General features: G+C 43.4%; 1 protein-coding gene across 1 annotated transcript in view; it reads left to right on the forward strand.

Annotated features, from left to right (window-relative positions):
• The window catches only part of LOC106579654 (laminin subunit alpha-1), an 84,993-nt gene that overhangs the window by 16,920 nt on the left and 48,417 nt on the right, over nucleotides 1–19,656 (forward strand). The window contains 5 exon segments of the mRNA XM_014159776.2: nucleotides 13,721–13,963; nucleotides 15,739–15,918; nucleotides 16,262–16,351; nucleotides 18,476–18,593; nucleotides 19,150–19,328. Coding sequence (XP_014015251.2) covers nucleotides 13,721–13,963; nucleotides 15,739–15,918; nucleotides 16,262–16,351; nucleotides 18,476–18,593; nucleotides 19,150–19,328 — 810 coding nt within the window.

A 19,656-nucleotide genomic window follows, 5' to 3' on the forward strand; every position in this document is an offset into this window, starting at 1 on the left:
AACAAAATGTGTAAAAAGTCAAGGGGTGTGAATACTTTCTGAAGGCACTGTATGTCACTAGGGATTAGACTGAATATCTTTCTTATGCTTAGATATGTCCCCTCCCCACTTCCTCTTGGGAGTTCCGGCAATTTATATTGACCTCAGGAATGCAAAATTGGAACTCATTTGGAGGTAGACATCCAATTAATTATTTTCATGTGAAAACACAATCTTCAAAGTGTGTGTGTGTGTAACTATTCTTGTGGGGACCAGAATTCCCCACAACGATAGTAAACTAACACAAATTTTACCAACTGGGGACATTTTGTTAGTCCCACACGGTCAAATGCTATTTCTAGGGGGTTTAGGGTTAAGGTTAGAATTAGTGTTAGGTTTAGAATTAGGTTTAGGGTTAGAGTTAGGGTTAGGAGCTAGGGTTAGTTTTCGGATTATGGTTAGGAGCTTGGGTTAGGTTTAGAGTTAAGATAAGGTTTTTGGATTAGTGTTAGGGTTAAGGTTAGGGTTACGGTAAGAGTACGGGCTAGGTTTAGGGTTAGGGGTTAGGGAAAATAGGATTTTGAATGGGACTGAATTGTGTGTCCCCACAAGGTTAGCTGTACAAGACTGTGTGTGTGTGCTGCCTCTCGCCTACCTTTCAACGCTCTGTCAGTCTTGATTACACTTCATCCTCCCTCTAGACTTAGCTGATTTTTGCTAAGGGAAAATGTGTGAAGACACATGCAGAAACGGGAAAATCAAAGGTTGGGAAAAATCGAGATTACAGACTGATGTTTCATTAACATTCCCAGTGGGTTATTCCAAGACCTGTGTGATAACTTTAATAAGTATATGTTCTATCGTTGCTACCCAAGAGAGTTGTCAAGACTTAACACTGAGGTGTTGTAGCAGTGAGTGATGGAAATGTATCAGGTGCTGAATACACAGTATGCGACAAATTATTCAAGATGTTACATTATACATGATCATACAACAATAATCAATTACATTTATTTATAAAGCCCTTTTTACATCAGCCGATGTCACAAAGTGCTGTACAGAAACCCAGCCTAAAACCCCAGACAGCAAGCAATGCAGATGTAGAAGCACGGTGGCTAGGAAAAACTCCCTAGAAGGCCAGAACCTAGGAAGAAACCTAGAAAGGAACCAGGCTATGAGGGGTGGCCAGTCCTCTTCTGGCTGTGCCGGGTGGAGATTATAACAGAACATGGCCAAGATGTTCAAACGTTCATAGATAACCTGAAGGGTCAGATAATAATAATCACAGTGGTTGTAGAGGTCAGGTCAGGGTTCCATAGCAGCAGCATAACCAGGTGGACAGGGAGTCATCAGGCATGGTCCTGAGGCATGGTCCTAGGGCTCAGGTCCTCCGAGAGAAGAGAGAGAGAGAGAGAGAGAGAGAGAGAGAAAGAATTAGAGGGAGCATACTTAAATTCACATAGGACACCGGATGAGACAGGAGAAATACTCCAGATATAACAGACTGACCCTAGCCCCCAATACACAAACTATTGCAGCGTAAATACTGGAGGCTGAGACAGGAGGGGTCAGGAGACACTGTGGCCCCATCCGACGATACCCCCGGACAGGGCCAAACAGGCAGGATATAACCACACCCACTTTGCCAAAACACAGCCCCCACACCACTAGAGGGATATCTTCAATCACCAACCTACTACCCTGAGACAAGGCCGAGTATAGCCCACGAAGATCTCCCCCATGGCACGAACCCGAAGGGGGCACCAACCCGGACAGGAAGATCACATCAGTGACTCAACCCAATAATGCAATATTCTCACACTAGATCAAACAAACATTTTTATTAAGTGATTAAAAGAAAACAAAGTGTGTCATGTCAATAAATGTACATTATTAATACCAGATAAAGAACAATATAATAAACCAAGCCAAAATTACTGAGACTTCTCAAAACCAGAGCAGTTGACTTAAAATGGTTTCAAGAGCAAAGAGAGACACATCTACATGGAAAGATTAGCTTCTCAATGGGAGGTTTGTCTGACTGACTTCGTATGTCTCTAAAAACTTCTGATTTCCCATGAGCTAGTGCTAGCCTAGCATCCTCTCCTCTGACATCATTGATACGGTGCTTGGCCTTGGAAAGGAGCGCAGATACTTTGTGTCGCAAACTAACTGCTACATCTCAATACCAACGTCTTCACGTGGGAGAACACTGATTCTCACAACAGTTACATGAATGCAACTGGTGCACTAAGAAATATAAAATTGGCGTTATACTGCATCTAGGGTATATCTTTATTTAAAACGGATGGCTTTGATTTCTGACGGTTCGAAAGAGGGTTTCACATTAGTTTACAGAGCCACAATGTACTGAACATAAATAAAATATAATAAAAGATCCCAGAAATGTTCCATACGCATATAAAGCTTATTTCTCTGAAATGTGTTTACATCCCTGTTAGTGAGCATTTCTCTGTTAGTGAGCAAGATAATCCATCCGTCTGACAGGTGTGGCATATCAAGAAGCTGATTAAACAGCATGATCATTACACAGGTGCTCCTTATGCTGGGGACACCAAAAGGCCACTCTAAAATGGGCAGTTATATCACACAACACAATGCCACAGATGTCTAAAGTTTTGAGGGAGAGTGCAATTGGCATGCTGACTGCAGGAATGTCCACCAGAGCTGTTGCAAGAGATTTGAATGTTCATCACTCTACCATAAGCCGCCTTTAGAGAATGTGACAGTACTTCCACCCGTTCTCACAACCGCAGACCAAGCCAGCCCAGGACCTCCACTTGCAGCTTCTTCACATGCGGGATTGTCTGAGACCAGCCACCCGGATAGCTGATGAAACTGAAGAGTATTTTTGTCTTTAATAAAGCCCTTTTGTGGAAAAAACGAATTCTGATTGGCTGGGCCTGACTCCCAAGTGGGTTGGTCTACGGCTGCGCCCCTGCCCAGTGATGTGAAATCCATAGAAAAGGGCCTAATGAATTGTTGAAATTTTTTTCAATTGACTGTATCTCAGTAAAATCGTTGAAATGGTTGCATGTTGAGTTTATATTTTTGTTCATTGTATATATACTATTAAGACACCTTGACTTTTTGCACATTTTGTTACGTTACAGTCTTATTCTAAAATTGATTTCATTAAAAAAATCCTGATCAATCTACACACAATACCCAATAATGACAAAGCGAAAACAGGTATTTTGACATTTTTGCAAATTTATTAAAAATGGAAATACCTTATTTACATAAGTATTTCGACCCTTTAGCTATGAGCTTAGGTGGATCTTGTTTCCATTGATCGTCCTTGAGATGTTTCTACAACTTGATTGGAGTCCACCTGTGGTAAATTCAATTGATTGGATATGATTTGGAAAGGCACACACCTGTCTATATAAGGTCCCACAGTTGACAGTGCATGTCAGAGCAAACACCAAGGTCGAAGGAATTCTCCATAGAGTTCCGAGACAGGATGGTGTTGAGGCACAGATCTGGGGAAGGGTACCAAAACATTTCTGCATTATTGGAAGTCCCCAAGAACACAGTGGCCTCCATCATTCTTAAATGGAAGAAGTTTGGAACCACCAAGACTCAGAGTTCCTCTGTGGAGATGGGAGAACCTTCCAGAAGGACAACCATCTCTGCAGCACTCCACCAATCAGGCCTTTATAATAGAGTGGCCAGACGGAAGCCACTCCTCAGTAAAAGGCACCGCTTGGAGTTGGCACCTAAAGGACTCTCAGACCACGAGAAACAAGATTCTCTGGTCTAATGAAACCAAGATTGAACTCTTTGGCCTGAATGCCAAGTGTCATGTCTGGAGCGTGGTGGTGGCAGCATCATGCTGTGGGTAGGTTTTTCAGCAGCAGGGACTAGTCAGGATCAAGGGAAAGATGAACAGAGAAAAGTACAGAAAGATCCTAGATGAAAACCTGCCCCAGAGCGCTCAGGACTTCAGACTGGGCCAAAGGTTCTAATCAAATCAAATGTTATTTGTCACATACACATGGTTAGCAGATGTTAATGTGAGTGTAGCGAAATGCTTGTGCATCTAGTTCTGACAGTGCAGTAATATCTAACAAGTAATCTAACAATTCCCCAACAATTATCAAATACATACAAATCTTAAAGGGTGAATGAGAATATGTACATGTAAGTATATGGATGAGCGATGGCCGAGCAGCATAGGCAAGGTGCAATAGATGGTATAAAATACAGTATATACATGTGATATGAGTAATGTAAGATATGTAAACATTATTAAAGTTGCATTATTTAGAGTGGCATTGCATAAAATGACTAGTAATCCATTTATTAAAGTGGCCAGTGATTGGGTCTCAATGTAGGCAGCAGCCTCTCTGAGTTAGTGATTTCTGTTTAGCAGTCTGATGGCCTTGAGATAGAAGCTGTTTTTCAGTCTCTTGGTCCCAGCTTTGATGCACCTGTAATGACCTCGCCTTCTGGATGATAGCAGGGTGAACAGGCAGTGGCTCGGGTGGTTGTTGTCCTTGTGATGGCGATTGCATCGTCTGTGGACCTGTTGGGGCTGTATGCAAACTGAAGTGGGTCTAGGGTGGCCGGTAAGGTGGAGGTGAAATGATCCTTGCCTAGTCTCTCAATGCACTTCATGATGACAGAAGTGAGTGCTTTGGGGCCGTAGTCATTTAGTTCAGTTATCTTTGCCTTCTTGGGTACAGGAACAATGGTAGCCATCTTGAAGTATGTGGGGACAACAGACTGGGGGGAGTGATTGACTATGTCCGTAAACACACCAGCCATCTGGTCTGCGCATGCTCTGGGGACGCGGCTAGGGATGCCGTCTGGGCCAGCAGCCTTGCCAGGGTTAACATTTTTAAATGTTTTACTCACGTCAGCCACAGAGAAGGAGAGGGAGGGGGCGCAGTCCTTGTTAGCGGGCCGCAACCGTGGCGCTGTATTATCCTCAAAGTGGGCAAAGAAGGTGTTTAGTGACGTCGGTGTCCGTGACGTGGCTTGATTTCTTTTTGTAGCCCATGATTTCTTGATTTCATGCCACATACGTCTCGTGTCTGAGCTGTCCACCTTGTCCCTTTACTGGCATTTCGCTTGTTTGATTGCCTTGCGGAGGGAATAGCTGCACTGTTCATATTCAGACATACAGTTGAAGTCGGAAGTTTATACACACCTTAGCCAAATACATTTAAACTCAGTTTTTCACAATTCCTGACATTTAATCCTAGTAAAAATTCCCTGCTTTAGATCAGTTAGATCACCACTTTATTTTAGGAATGTGAAACGTCAGAATAATAGTAGAGAGAATGATTTATTTCAGCTTTTATTTCTTTCATCACATTCCCAGTGGGTCAGAAGTTTACATAAACTCAATGAGTATTTGGTAGCATTGCCTTTAAATTGTTTAACTTGGGTCAAACGTTTCAGGTAGCCTTCCCCAAGCTTCCCACAATAAGTTGGGTGAATTTTGGCCCATTCCTCCTGACAGAGCTGGTTAACTGAGTCATGTTTGTAGGCCTCCTTGCTCGCACACACTTTTTCAGTTCTGCCCACAAGTTTTCTATGGGATTGAGGTCAGGGCTTTGTGATGGCCACTCCAATACCTTGACTTTGTTGTCCTTAAGCCATTTTGCCACAACTTTGGAAGTATGCTTGGGGTTATTGTCCATTCGGAAGACCCATTTGCGACCAAGCTTTAACTTCCTAACTGATGTCTTGAGATATTGCTTCAATATATCCACATAATTTTCCTACCTCATGATGCCATCTATTTTGTGAAGTGCACCAGTTCCTCCTGCAGCAAAGCACCCCACAACATGATGCTGCCACCTCCGTGCTTCACGGTTGGGATGGTGTTCTTCGGCTTGCAAGCATTCCCCTTTTTCCTCCAAACATAATGATGGTCATTATGGCCAAACAGTTCTATTTTTGTTTCATCAGACCAAAGGACATTTCTCCAAAAAGTGCAATCTTGGTCCCCATGTGCAGTTGCAAACCGTAGTCTGGCTTTTTAATGGCTGTTTTGGAGCAGTGGCTTCTTCCTTGCTGAGCGGCCTTTCAGGTTATGTCGATATAGGACTCGTTTTACTGTGGATATAGATACTTTCGTACCTGTTTCCTCCAGCATCTTCACAAGGTCCTTTGCTGTTGTTCTGGGATTGATTTGCACTTTTCACACCAAAGTACATTCATCTCTAGGAGACAGAACGCGTCTCCTTCCTGAGCGGTATGACGGCTGCGTGGTCCCATGGTGTTTATACTTGCGTACTATTGTTTATACAGATGAACATAGTACAGTGAGGGAAAAAAGTATTTGATCCCCTGCTGATTTTGTACGTTTCCCCACTGACAAAGAAATGATCAGTCTATAATTTTAATGTTAGGTTTATTTGAACAGTGAGAGACAGAATAACAACAAAAAAATCCTGAAAAACGCATGTCAAAAGTGTTATAAATTGATTTGCATTTTAATGAGGGAAATAAGTATTTGACCCCCTCTCAAGCAGAAAGATTTCTGGCTCCCAGGTGTCTTTTATACAGGTAACGAGCTGAGATTAGGAGCACACTCTTAAAGGGAGTGCTCCTAATCTCAGTTTGTTACCTGTATAAAAGACGCCTGTCCACAGAAGCAATCAATCAGATTCCAAACTCTCCACCATGGCCAAGCCCAAATAGCTCTCCAAGGATGTCAGAGACAAGATTGTAGACCTATACAGGGCTGGAATGGGCTACAAGACCATCGCCAAGCAGCTTGGTGAGAAGGTGACAACAGTTGGTGCGATTATTCGCAAATGGAAGAAACACAAAAGAACTGTCAATCTCCCTCGGCCTGGGGCTCCATGCAAGATCTCACCTCGTGGAGTTGCAATGATCATGAGAACGGTGAGGAATCAGCCCAGAACTACACGGGAGGATCTTGTCAATGATCTCATGGCAGCTGGGACCATAGTTACCAAGAAAACAATTGGTTACACACTACGCCGTGAAGGACTGAAATCCTGCAGCGCCCGCTAGGTCCCCCTGCTCAAGAAAGCATATATACATGCCCGTCTGAAGTTTGCCAATGAACATCTGAATGATTCAGAGGACAACTGGGTGAAAATGTTGTGGTCAGATGAGACCAAAATGGAGCTCTTTGGCATCAACTCAACTCGCCGTGTTTGGAGGAGGAGGAATGCTGCCTATGACCCCAAGAACACCATCTCCACCGTCAAACATGGAGGTGGAAACATTATGCTTTGGGGGTGTTTTTCTGCTAAGGGGACAGGACAACTTCACCGCATCATTTGACAGGGCCATGTACTGTCAAATCTTGGGTGAGAACCTCCTTCCCTCAGCCAGGGCATTGAAAATGGGTCGTAGATGGGTATTCCAGCATGACAATGACCCAAAACACACGGCCAAGGCAACAAAGGAGTGGCTCAAGAAGAAGCACATTAAGGTCCTGGAGTAGCCTAGCCAGTCTCCAGACCTTAATCCCATAGAAAATCTGTGGAGGGAGCTGAAGGTTCCAGTTGCCAAATGTCAGCCTCGAAACCTTAATGACTTGGAGAAGATCTGCAAAGAGGAGTGGGACAAAATCCCTCCTGAGATGTGTGCAAACCTGGTGGCCAACTACAAGAAACGTCTGACCTTGGTGATTGACAACAAGGGTTTTGCCACCAAGTACTAAGTCATGTTTTGCAGAGGGGTCAAATACTTATTTCCCTCATTAAAATGCAAATCATTTTATAACATTTTTGACATGCGTTTTTCTGGATTTTTTTGTTGTTATTCTGTCTCTCACTGTTCAAATAAACCTACCATTAAAATTATAGACTGATCATTTCTTTGTCAGTGGGCAAACGTACAAAATCAGCAGGGGATCAAATACGTTTTTCCCTCACTGTACCTTCAGGCGTTTGGAAATTGCTCCCAAGGACGAACCAGACTTGTGGAGGTCTACTTGTGGAGGTCTTGGCTGATTTCTTTTGATTTTCCCACGATGTCAAGCAAAGAGGCACTGAGTTTGAAGGTAGGCCTTGAAATACATCCACATGTACACCTCCAATTGACTCAAAGTATGTCAATTAGCCTATCAGAAGCTTCTAAAGCCATGACATCATTTTCTGCAATTTTCTAAGCTGTTTAAAGGCACAGTCAACTTAGTGTATGTAAACTTCTGACCCTCTGGAATTGTGATACAGTGAATCATAAGTGAAATAATCTGTCTGTAAACAATTATTGGAAAAATGACTTGTGTCATGCACAAAGTAGATGTCCTAACCGACTTGCCAAAATTATAGTTTGTTAACAAGAAATTATTGGAGTGGTTGAAAAACAAGTTTTAATGACTCCAACCTAAATGTATGTAAACTTCCGACTTCAACTGTATTCCAAGACCTCTTTCCATGGTTAAACATGACACCGACCCTAAGGACACAGGAAAGACAAGTTTGGGACAAGTCTCTGAATGTTCTTGAGTTGCCCAGCCAGAGCCCGGACTTGAACCCGGTCAAACATCTCTGGAGAGACCTGAAAATAGTATTTAAACAATTTTATCCATTTTAGTGTAAGGCTGTAACGTAACAAAATGTGGATAAAGTCAAGGGGTCTGAATACTTTCCGAATGCACTGTATATGATTATTTAAGCTACATTACGCGTTCTATGTTAAATGAATAAGTAAAATGCCTTTGGTGAAGACATTCGTTTTTTGGATTGGTGCCAGTGGCATCCATCTTGATTAGAACCCTCAGTGTGGTTCTTGGCAAACAGTACTAGTATTGACCAGTATCCAGCAGGAGTTTAAACCCGACAGGAAAAAGTGTCAGGATTGAGATGGGCTAATCTGCCTGTGTATGCCATTCCAGAAAATCACACACACACACACACACACACACACACACACACACACACACACACACACACACACACACACACACACACACACACACAGAGAGAGAGAGGGGCCAACCAAGCTCTATATCCAATTAACAGGCCCCAGCCAAACAAACAGAGGGGACACCATTTGGGGCGGTCTCTTCCGGTGGGCCCCCCTGGCGGCTCATCAAACCCAGTCGAGAGACTTGGCCTACACTGTTCCCTTACACAGCGACAATACTGTCACCACCACCGTAACCATCATAACCACCCTCTGACAAGATACGTCCTCCAAGGTCCTTCCCGATGTCAACATGTTAGGTGACTTTTCAAGACCACACTTCATGTAGACTGTGGGAAGTGGGAAGGTAGTATGTGATGGGTTGTGATTGGTGATAGGTCAATTCAGTTCAAATTCACATTCAATTGTTTAATTGAACAAATTCTGAATTGGCGGGGAAAAATTATTGAAAAATATTCCAATATGCACTTGACCCCAACCTTGAAACCACTCTGTGATATGCTTCATAACTTACAGTAACTGTTATGGTGAAAGAGGCTTGGTGCCTGTGGCTCCTTAACTACACTGGCATCATACTGGCAGATAGACACACTGTCCTGTCCTGTCCTAGCCTCTCTGAGTGCAAGTCCTGTCCTGTCTAGGGCTCTCCGGCCCCCATCGCCCTTCCCCCATCTCCCACCAACACAAAGGACTTACTCATCTCTCCCCTCCAGACAAAAAGGCCTGTTGTCAAATGCCAGCCTCTTTTATGTGATCAAACTGTAATTGTCTGGATTCCTACTTTATTGCCACCACAGCATATCTTAAATGCTTAAACCGTCAAAGTTTGGTATTGGTCATGACAAGGCCTGAGAATGTACTGCTTTTCAGTGTCAGAGACACATCGCAACGAGGGGAGCGAAAGGAAAACTTTACACAATACTTAAATAATTCACCTGACAATATCACATCAAATCAAATGTCTGTCTTACTGTGGATCTAACTGTGGATCTAACTGTGGGTCTTACTGTGGGTCTTACTGTGGGTCTTACTGTGGGTCTTACTGTGGGTCTAATTGTGGGTCTAACTGTGGGTCTAACTTATTATCACACACAGACAGTTTGGTCTGTATTGTAACAGGCCAGAGGTTAGGACAAGGTATTTATTTGTAGGTGATTAGTAGAAAGAAGGACAAAGCTCAGCTCAACGTCTGTGGCGGCCATCTTTCTTCAGGGGCCTTGTTTTGGTCCAGCCTTCTTAGCTGTGGGGCTCAGAGAGCAGGATTTTACTCCGCTCTTTGAGCCCCACAGACACAGCCCCGGCCCTGGGAGAAGATAAACTGGTGAGAACTGGGCACTTTTGTTGGCTTAGGGGCTGATGGGTAATCCCCTTGTCTCTTCCCTGAAGCCTGGTTCCCCTCGTTCCCACTGACTGGGTCCCCCTGACTGTCGCCTTGTTATCTTCCCCGCACAGAGGCGAGTCCAGCTACCCGTCGGGAAGCACAGCTCTATTAATTAGTTATAATGTTAGTCCAAATGGAAAGGTGTTAGTAAGTGTATGTGTTTTCATTTTGTCTCCTAGGTCACAGTGTACCCTTTGACACGATTCAGTCATCAAACACACTAGTCAGACATTTTCACTTATCCTTTGAGACAACACCCGCCAACCCCCCCCCCCCACCTGATCCAAAATGGCAGCTAATTACTGCGGTGACACAGCAAAAACAATCCACGGCTTGTTTCCCTTGGCCACTGGCAGCCAGGTCTGGCTAGCTCACATCAAATCCGCCAGCCAGTTACTGTGACCAGGCAGCTTAGCCGAGACATGCCATTACACACAGATTGGGCTCCTACTGGGAGGAATAGGATTTAGTTGGTAATGAACAGTTAAGAGACACAGTGGGAACAACTTTGTCCTCAGCGTCTAGTCATGAAGAACACTTTGTATTCTAGCCATCACGGTATCTAGCCACGTCCAAAACATTTCTGAAATGTGGCACTAAGGTCAGTTCAACAAATGCCTGCACGCTCTGCTATTCTATACCAATGACCTTCTGACATAGATAGTAGCGGCTTGAAATAATGATACATTTGAAATAAGTGATATCTGGTGTATCCTAGTAATTGGCTATTAGTTAAGTTGAGGCACAGAGGCAGCTAGTCCACAACCGTTCAGATCTGTCTCCACGCAGGACTGGAATGTGTGGGAGTCCACATGGATCTAGATCAGGCAGCGTTTCAATCACTAACCCAGCCCGGTCACAGCGTTTGTCCGCCCCGTCGCCCCACGATAACACTAAGCTCCTTTGAGGGAGGTCACTGACACACACACACGTACGCACGAACACATACCTTTCGCGTTCCACTCTTGTCCCCTATAAACAAAGAGCAGGAAAGGCCCATTGGACTAGACTGGGACAGAGACCAAAGAAAAGCTCTGGTGACCAAGCTTCCTAGATGAGAATAAAGATGCTTCCTGACAAAAGGATTCTACAGATTGAAGCCCCAGAGAGAGAAAGCTGCAGCTGGAACAGGAATGATAACCTTATAACCTTTTCCCCTGTTCCATCCATCTATCTTGTCTTTCAAGTACAAGGAAACAAACAAACATTCCCATACTGACTAAGGAATTTAGCCAAAGATGTTTGAGGGTCTTGTCTAGCTATCAGAGGCCCATGCAGATGAATAATTCTAGACTGTAATTGAAGGATCAGACGTAACTGAGGGAAGTCAACCAGCTGAGGGGGATTGACATTTAGATCCACTGGAACGACTCCATGTGGCTTTGCCAATGATACCTGCTAACGATTGAACAGGCACGTCGCTCGCGTTCACTCGCTGTTGAACAAGTCATGAATCGTCCGTAAATCAGCGGCGACTTGCTGCAGGGTAAATTTACAGCCTCACACAGCTGCTGACAACCTTAAGGGATGGTTTAATTAACAGAGCAGGGGTTGGTGTGGTGTGGTAGTGAGGGGGGGCGTCACGCTGATGTGAACATCCTGTCTCAGGTGTCTAGTTTCCACTTATTCCCTGGGGAAGCGCAGCGTTGACAAGCCAATAGGAGAAGCCGATAACGGATAAGTCAGGTTCTGTTTGTGTGGGGCAGACTAGACTGTTATTGGTGTCACTGAGACTGTCATAGAGAGGTGTGAGAAAGACTGGGAAAGAGAGAATGAGAAAAGGCCATTCAGGCAATAAATTGCATCTCCATTGCAGTAGTGGTCTAGTAGTGGCCTGTGACCAGTGGAGGATGCTGAGGGGAGGATGGCTCATAATAATGGCTGGAATGGAGCATATGGATTGGAATCAAACACGTCGTTTTCATGTGGTTGATACCATTCCATTGACTCTATTCCAGACATTTTTATGACTCATCCTCCCCTTAGCAGCCTCCACTGCCTGTAACTGTATAAAGGCCATAGTGGAGTGTTGAGGAGACAGTGAGTGAGAGTGGAGGTACAGTGGTTCCTCCTTTAAAAGTTAAGACTTACTGCAGCACATCTTGTGGGCTGCTGCAGCATTCTGTGGTACGTTATCTATTTGTCAGCCAGTTTTTACGTTAATGCAAGTTAGTGCTAGTTAGACCACCAGAGGGCAACTTTGAGAAGCAATTGATAGTCTCCCGTATTGGCATTACTAGAGAATTTAAAACCTTTTTTGTAATAACATAGTAAATGGGATTGATTTTAAGAAATTTGGCTTAATTAATTTGATTAATATTATGGTGTTTCTATTCCGAGAAAAAGGAAAAATGAAACCCTCTGGGTTTCTGTTAGTCTGAAATGGAAAATATTGCGCTGTACAATGTGACGGTCGGGAGTAGTCTACAGTATAAGAGGATTGGAGGATTCTAAATGAATATCTAAGGGGCATAACATTTCCACACCCTAATTGTAGTGTAACCAATATTAATTTCGCCTATGGTAGGCCTACAGTATATCTAAACATGTTTTTTTCAATGACGTGACTCTCTGCCAATAATTACATTTAGTGGATTCCAAATTAATATCTTTGGGGCTTTTATATCATTTTAAATTAAATAATAATAATAATCGCTTTGTTTAAAAAGTGGTGATATTTTGGAGATTTCGTTTTCATTTAACCTGGAGTGAGCGAGAAAAAGGCAGTTCTTGAACATGGGGTGAGACATTCTCAGTTTGTTATTTAGAATTATTTATTTCTGAAGAAACCTAACTTGATTACAGTGGGGTTCAGGGGAGAGTTTACTGATTACTGAGCTACAGACTACATACTTACCAGAGATGGAAGAGGAAGCAAGACATCCCACTCCCTATTTTTTTCTGTTTCAATGGAAATCAATGAACTACAGTAAGCAGACCTTCTATCACATTGGTGTCTATAGGAGAGCCACCCCCTTAAGTAAACGGCCTGAGTAAACTATCTTCATTTATCCACCATCTTTGCTCTAACTAGCCATTAGAGATCATGTGACTGTGTGAGGGGTTATAAGGGGTCATATGCTGAAAGGTTATAGCCTAGATGCTCTAAGACTGTAATTCAATCAAACTGGCAATTAACATTTTGACCACTCCACATGAACGATGGTTGCAGAGCGTTTGTGGTGCCCTTAACCCCAGAGTGGTTAAATGTTTCAGGACACCGTTATTACGGTTATTACCTGCTGCTCTCTTTGTGCCTTGTCTGTCAAAGACTTCTTTGTGCTCTTATAAATGAAGCCTTGTATGTATGTAAGGTGCACAGCTTGAGATTTCAGTCATGCACAACAAAATGGAGATTCAGGCATATTATGGGTGGGAGAATAACTGTGTGTGTGTGTGTCCTTTGTACTCACATTTCATTGTTGATTCAGTTAAATATTAAAATGTGTCTGTCTGTGTGTGTGGCAACAGATTTTCCAGGTGGCCTACGTCATCATCAAGGCAGCCAACTCCCCTCGTCCTGGTAACTGGGTGCTGGAGCGTTCAATGGACGGTGTGGATTATACACCCTGGCAGTATTACGCCATCAGCGACACAGAATGTCTGACCCGTTACAACATCACCCCCCGCCTTGGACCCCCCACCTACAAACGAGACGACGAGGTCATCTGTACCTCTTACTACTCGCGGCTCGTACCCCTGGAGCACGGAGAGGTAGCTATCCATTTATTTGACTTTCACCACAGTGGTCTGAAACTCTCTGCCCGCCAGCCATATCAGGCTCATGAGCTGCACTTTGGTGGCCCACGGGTCAGGTGTTTGAAACCACTGTTTTACTAGGTCTGATTTTATTTACAAGACCAGGATGAGTATTCAGGATGAGCAACATTACAGAACTTTCATTGAATTGGGTAGAGAATTGGGTGTGCACTCTATGTGGCATCATCCTCCAGATGATGAAAGCCTACTGGGCTAGTGTCACTCTAACCGAGGCAGAGACGTAATGAACGTCTGTGGTTAGGATACTCTGTAGTTACCCACAGCCCCTGACGGTGCATCTAAGTAGTTTAACAAGGAAGGGAGACAAGGAGATGAAGCCACGTCAGAGTGTTGAGATGCACCCCAAAGCTCACAGTGAGATCCTCAACCTTCTCTTACATTTTTTAGCCTTGTGTTATGTCATCTCTGCCAGCTGCCTGTGGTCAGACTGACAAGTCAGTCTGTGCGTTATATCAGGAAAAAAATGGCAGTAATACACTCGATATCTGTTGTTCATTTTTGTCACTAGTCTTTGATTGAAAACGTGTAAAGTTAAAATGATAAACTGCATGCTCGTGACTTTGATGTATTAAGCTATGTTTGGTCATTATGGTCCTTTGACATCATTGTCCGTCTTTGTCTATCCCCTATTCAGATCCACACGTCTTTGTCTATCCCCTATTCAGATCCACACGTCTTTGTCGATCCCCTATTCAGACCCACACGTCTTTGTCGATCCCCTATTCAGATCCACACGTCTTTGTCGATCCCCTATTCAGATCCACACATCTTTCTCTATCCCCTATTCAGATCCACACGTCTTTGTCGATCCCCTATTCAGATCCACACGTCTTTGTTTATCCCCTATTCAGATCCACACGTCTTTGTCGATCCCCTATTCAGATCCACACGTCTTTGTCTATCCCCTATTCAGATCCACACATCTTTGTCTATCCCCTATTCAGATCCACACGTCTTTCTCTATCTCCTATTCAGACCCACACGTCTTTGTCTATCCCCTATTCAGATCCACACGTCTTTGTCTATCATCCCCTATTCAGATCCACACGTCTTTGTCTATCCCCTATTCAGATCCACACGTCTTTGTCGATCCCCTATTCAGATCCACACGTCTTTGTCTATCCCCTATTCAGATCCACACGTCTTTGTCTATCATCCCCTATTCAGATCCACACGTCTTTGTCTATCATCCCCTATTCAGATCCACACGTCTTTGTCTATCCCCTATTCAGATCCACACGTCTTTGTCTATCATCCCCTATTCAGATCCACACGTCTTTGTCTATCATCCCCTATTCAGATCCACACGTCTTTGTCTATCCCCTATTCAGATCCACACGTCTTTGTCTATCCCCTATTCAGATCCACACGTCTTTGTCTATCCCCTATTCAGATCCACACGTCTTTGTCTATCCCCTATTCAGATCCACACGTCTTTGTCTATCCCCTATTCAGATCCACACATCTTTGTCTATCCCCTATTCAGATCCACACGTCTTTGTCTATCCCCTATTCAGATCCACACGTCTTTGTCTATCATCCCCTATTCAGATCCACACGTCTTTGTCGATCCCCTATTCAGATCCACACGTCTTTGTCTATCATCCCCTATTCAGATCCACACGTCTTTGTCTATCCCCTATTCAGATCCACACGTCTTTGTCGATCCCCTATTCAGATCCACACGTCTTTGTCGATCCCCTATTCAGATCCACACGTCTTTGATCAACGGGCGGCCCAGTGCTGACCAACTGACCCCAGAGCTGCTGGACTTCACCTCAGCCCGCTACATCCGCCTGCGTCTGCAGAGAATCCGCACGCTCAACGCCGACCTCATGACCCTGAGCTACCGCGACCCCAAGGAGGTGGACCCCATCGTCACCAGACGGGTACGACTAATACACTTTCATGTTAAAGCACTGCCGCTAGCACTCACTGGCTGTTCTGTTTTCTGTTTAAGTTAAGGGGTGTGTTTAACCAAATTGATCATTCATTCAAAATACGTGGTTTGAGCGTTGCCTTGATAACTTTGTCAAAATGTATATTTAGCATATTTATGGTTAGTTTTATCAAAAATGCTATTCGCAGCTGAATGTCTGAAATATTAGTTGATATGTCATTTGTCATTTCTCCTGGCTGATTTGAATGTTATAACTTGATTGGCTTTGTATTCCGTTGAAGTCATGTCTTTCTAACTTGATTGGCATTGTATGTTTGTGTTTCCTTGTGCAGTACTACTATTCAATCAAGGACATTTCAGTGGGTGGGATGTGCATCTGTTACGGACACGCCCAGAGCTGTCCTTGGGACCCCGTTGCCAAGGTAACACCAGGCCGTATTCAGTTTTGCCCATTCAGGCTCGGTGGCTGTCATTCAGCTTTTGTTTCATAATGCAGAGTGTATAACTGATTTACTGCCTTTCACATATTGTGTGTTAAACATTTCACATTTTGACTAAATTAAGCTCCTCTTATCAGGGTCAACATTGATTCATTGCTGATCTGTTGTAATTGCTGTAAACATTAATATAAAGAGTACTTTTATCGCAAATGTATGCAATGCGTGGTAGTAATACTTCTTTATTAGAAATATATTTGCCACACTAATTTGTTTTATAAAGTGAACTAAGCAATCCCAGCCCCCTCGCCCCTATAGTCCCTGGAGGAATGGTACGGTCCAACATCGCTCAGTTAAATTGGTTGCCTTCCTCATTAAGGGCGAATGTCAAGTTAACGCGAGGATGAGAAAGTCATTCAATCAAACTGGCTATTCCCACTACAAGAGATGTGAGGAGTGGAATGCCGAAAGAGATTTCTACTTTTCAATTCACATTACATCCTTACCTCACCTTCCGTTGCCGCTGGCAACACAACATTCTTGGTCCGCAGCTCAATTTGACCATAAATATCACAGTATCTGCTAGCCAGGAAGCACAAACTACAATATTTCTCTCATATATTGTGTACACTTTTGTTTACTTCCCTGTTAGTGAGCATTTCTCCTTTGCCAAGATAATCCATCCACCTGACAAGTGTGGAATATCAAGAAGCTGATTAAACACCATGATCATTACACAGGTGCACCTTGTGCTGGGGACAATAAAAGGCCACTCTAAAATGTGGAGTTTTGTCACATAACACAATGCCTCAGATGTCTCAAGTTTTGAGGGAGTGTGCGCTTGTCATGCTGACTGCAGGAGTGTCCACCAGAGCTGTTGCCAGAAAATGTAATGTTAATTTCTCAACAATAAGCCGCCTCCAACGTTGTTTTTGAGAATTTGGCAATACATCCAACCAGCCTCACAACTGCAGACCATGTGTATGGTGTCGTGAGGGAGAGTGGTTTGCTGATGTCAACGTTGTGAACAGAGTGCCCCATGATGGCAGTGGGGTTGTGGTATGGGCAGGCATAAGCTATGGACAACAAACACAAATGCTTTTTATCGATGGCAATTTGAATGCACAAAAATACCGAGACGAGCTCCTGAGGCCCATTATGAGGCCCAGGTGTCTGTGACCAATAAATGCATATCTGTATTCCCAGTCATGTGATATCCCTAGATTGGGGCCTAATGAATTTATTTCAATTGACTGATTTCCTCATATGAACTGTAACTCAGTAAAATATTTGAAATTGTTGCATGTTGTGTTTATATTTTTGTTCAGTATAGATAGGAGTGCTTAGGGTTATACTAGCATATTAAAGTTACGTTAGAACAAACCAGGCTTCACTTTATCAATGTCTTGAAAGTCTTTATGCCTATATGAGGTAAAAGAAAATTGCGACATTGATAATACCCTGGGGAGTTGCTTCTTGCCTGGACCTGAGATTTATACACAGTTGATGTTTTAATTTCAGAATGTAAAAGGCTGTTACAACAATTTCAAGTATAAACTAAATAAAACAAGTCTAAAAAATATAAGGAAAATGTCTGTAAATTTTAGCTTTCAAAAACATTACAATTCGGTTTACAGTGTTTACACTTAGAGGGCGTGGAGACATGACAAGTTCACGTTGTAGTATTATGTGTAGCCGTAAAGTCCTGTGACCCTTCAACTCTCGACACTTAGAAATATATTCACGTTTCACACAGACGTAAACACACAAACATTGTGACATGACGTGCATACAACACACAAGTGTTACTTCACACCTCATATGGGACCTGTTGTTTATCTGACAAGCAAAAATGAGGAAACCATTTGTCTGTGTGGTTGTGTGTGTGAATGTGAGTGAGTGTGTGTGTGTGTGTGTGTGTGTGTGTGTGTGTGTGTGTGTGTGTGTGTGTGTGTGTGTGTGTGTGTGTGTGTGTGTGTGTGTGTGTGTGTGTGTGTGTGTGTGTGTGTGTGTGTGTCCCAGTTGACAATAGGACTAGAGCATAAGCACTGAATCAGTTGCTTCTTGCAGCTTCCACTTCACCCATTCCTCTCTCTTTCGTCCTCTCAGAGGTTGCAGTGTGTATGTGAGCACAATACCTGTGGGGAGAGCTGTAATGAGTGTTGCCCTGGCTACCACCAGGAACTGTGGCAACCGGGAACCCTCTCTGATGGCAACACATGCGAGAGTAAGCGGAACTTGGTCTTTATGGGCCTAAGTAAAATATCATACTATCAACGTTTGCCAGTTGTCACTTAGTAAACAAAGACATGAAAATGACATGCTGGATTTAGACTTGATTTAATGTGATCCAGATCAGATGAAATAACTTTTTCACGCTTTCAATGAAATCCACTTGCATGTCTCACTCATTCATTGACACACATCTCACTCATTCATTGACACACATCTCACTCATTCATTGACACACATGACAGTTTTTTGTTTCCTATCCCTATGGAGATTTTAACTAATTTACATTATGTTTTATATCAATAGCTATTAAGCAGATTTAACCAAGGGGTTTTCCAAGCTTTTAATGAAAATTTGGTATTTTAAATCATCATCTCTCAGTTGTTTCAGCACCTTGACGAAATAGCACATACTTTGTTTACTCCAAGTACAGAATAAAATAAAAAACTGAACAGTTGGTATATATTCTCAATAATAAACTTCCCTTCAACTACTCTCCCATTGAGATGCACTAGAAGTTATCTGACCGGTGTATGATCCTCCACCACTAGAATGTAACTGCCACGACAAGGCCAACGACTGCTACTTTAACCAGACGGTGGCCAACCGCAAGATGAGCATGAACTCACATGGTGACTTCCATGGCGGGGGCGTTTGTATCAGCTGTACCCAGAACACGGCCGGTGTCAACTGTGAGACCTGCGCAGATGGCTTCTACAGACCCAACAAGGTACTGTCCCCTCACTGACCCTGTAATTCGATGCCCTCTTTGTGTCTCTATGGTCCCCCGTAAGACATTTTGGCAGGTCACATCAAAATGGCTAGCGGACCGGATTTGGCTCGCGGTCCACCAGTTGAAGACCCCTGCCATAAACCAATGTCCCTTTTCTGTCCCTATGGTCCCCGTAATTCAATCCATCAATATGGCCCCTGTTTCCCGAGGACCCTGTGGTCTTCCTAAGTGGCATTTCTATGCACTGTTTTGTACATGCCCATTGTCTTTTGATTGGCTAATAAAATCGTTGTGTGCCTGATTATACACACTACCTAGTCTGTGT

Source organism: Salmo salar, chromosome ssa19, assembly GCF_905237065.1.
Source record: "Salmo salar chromosome ssa19, Ssal_v3.1, whole genome shotgun sequence".
Lineage (NCBI taxonomy): Eukaryota > Metazoa > Chordata > Actinopteri > Salmoniformes > Salmonidae > Salmo > Salmo salar.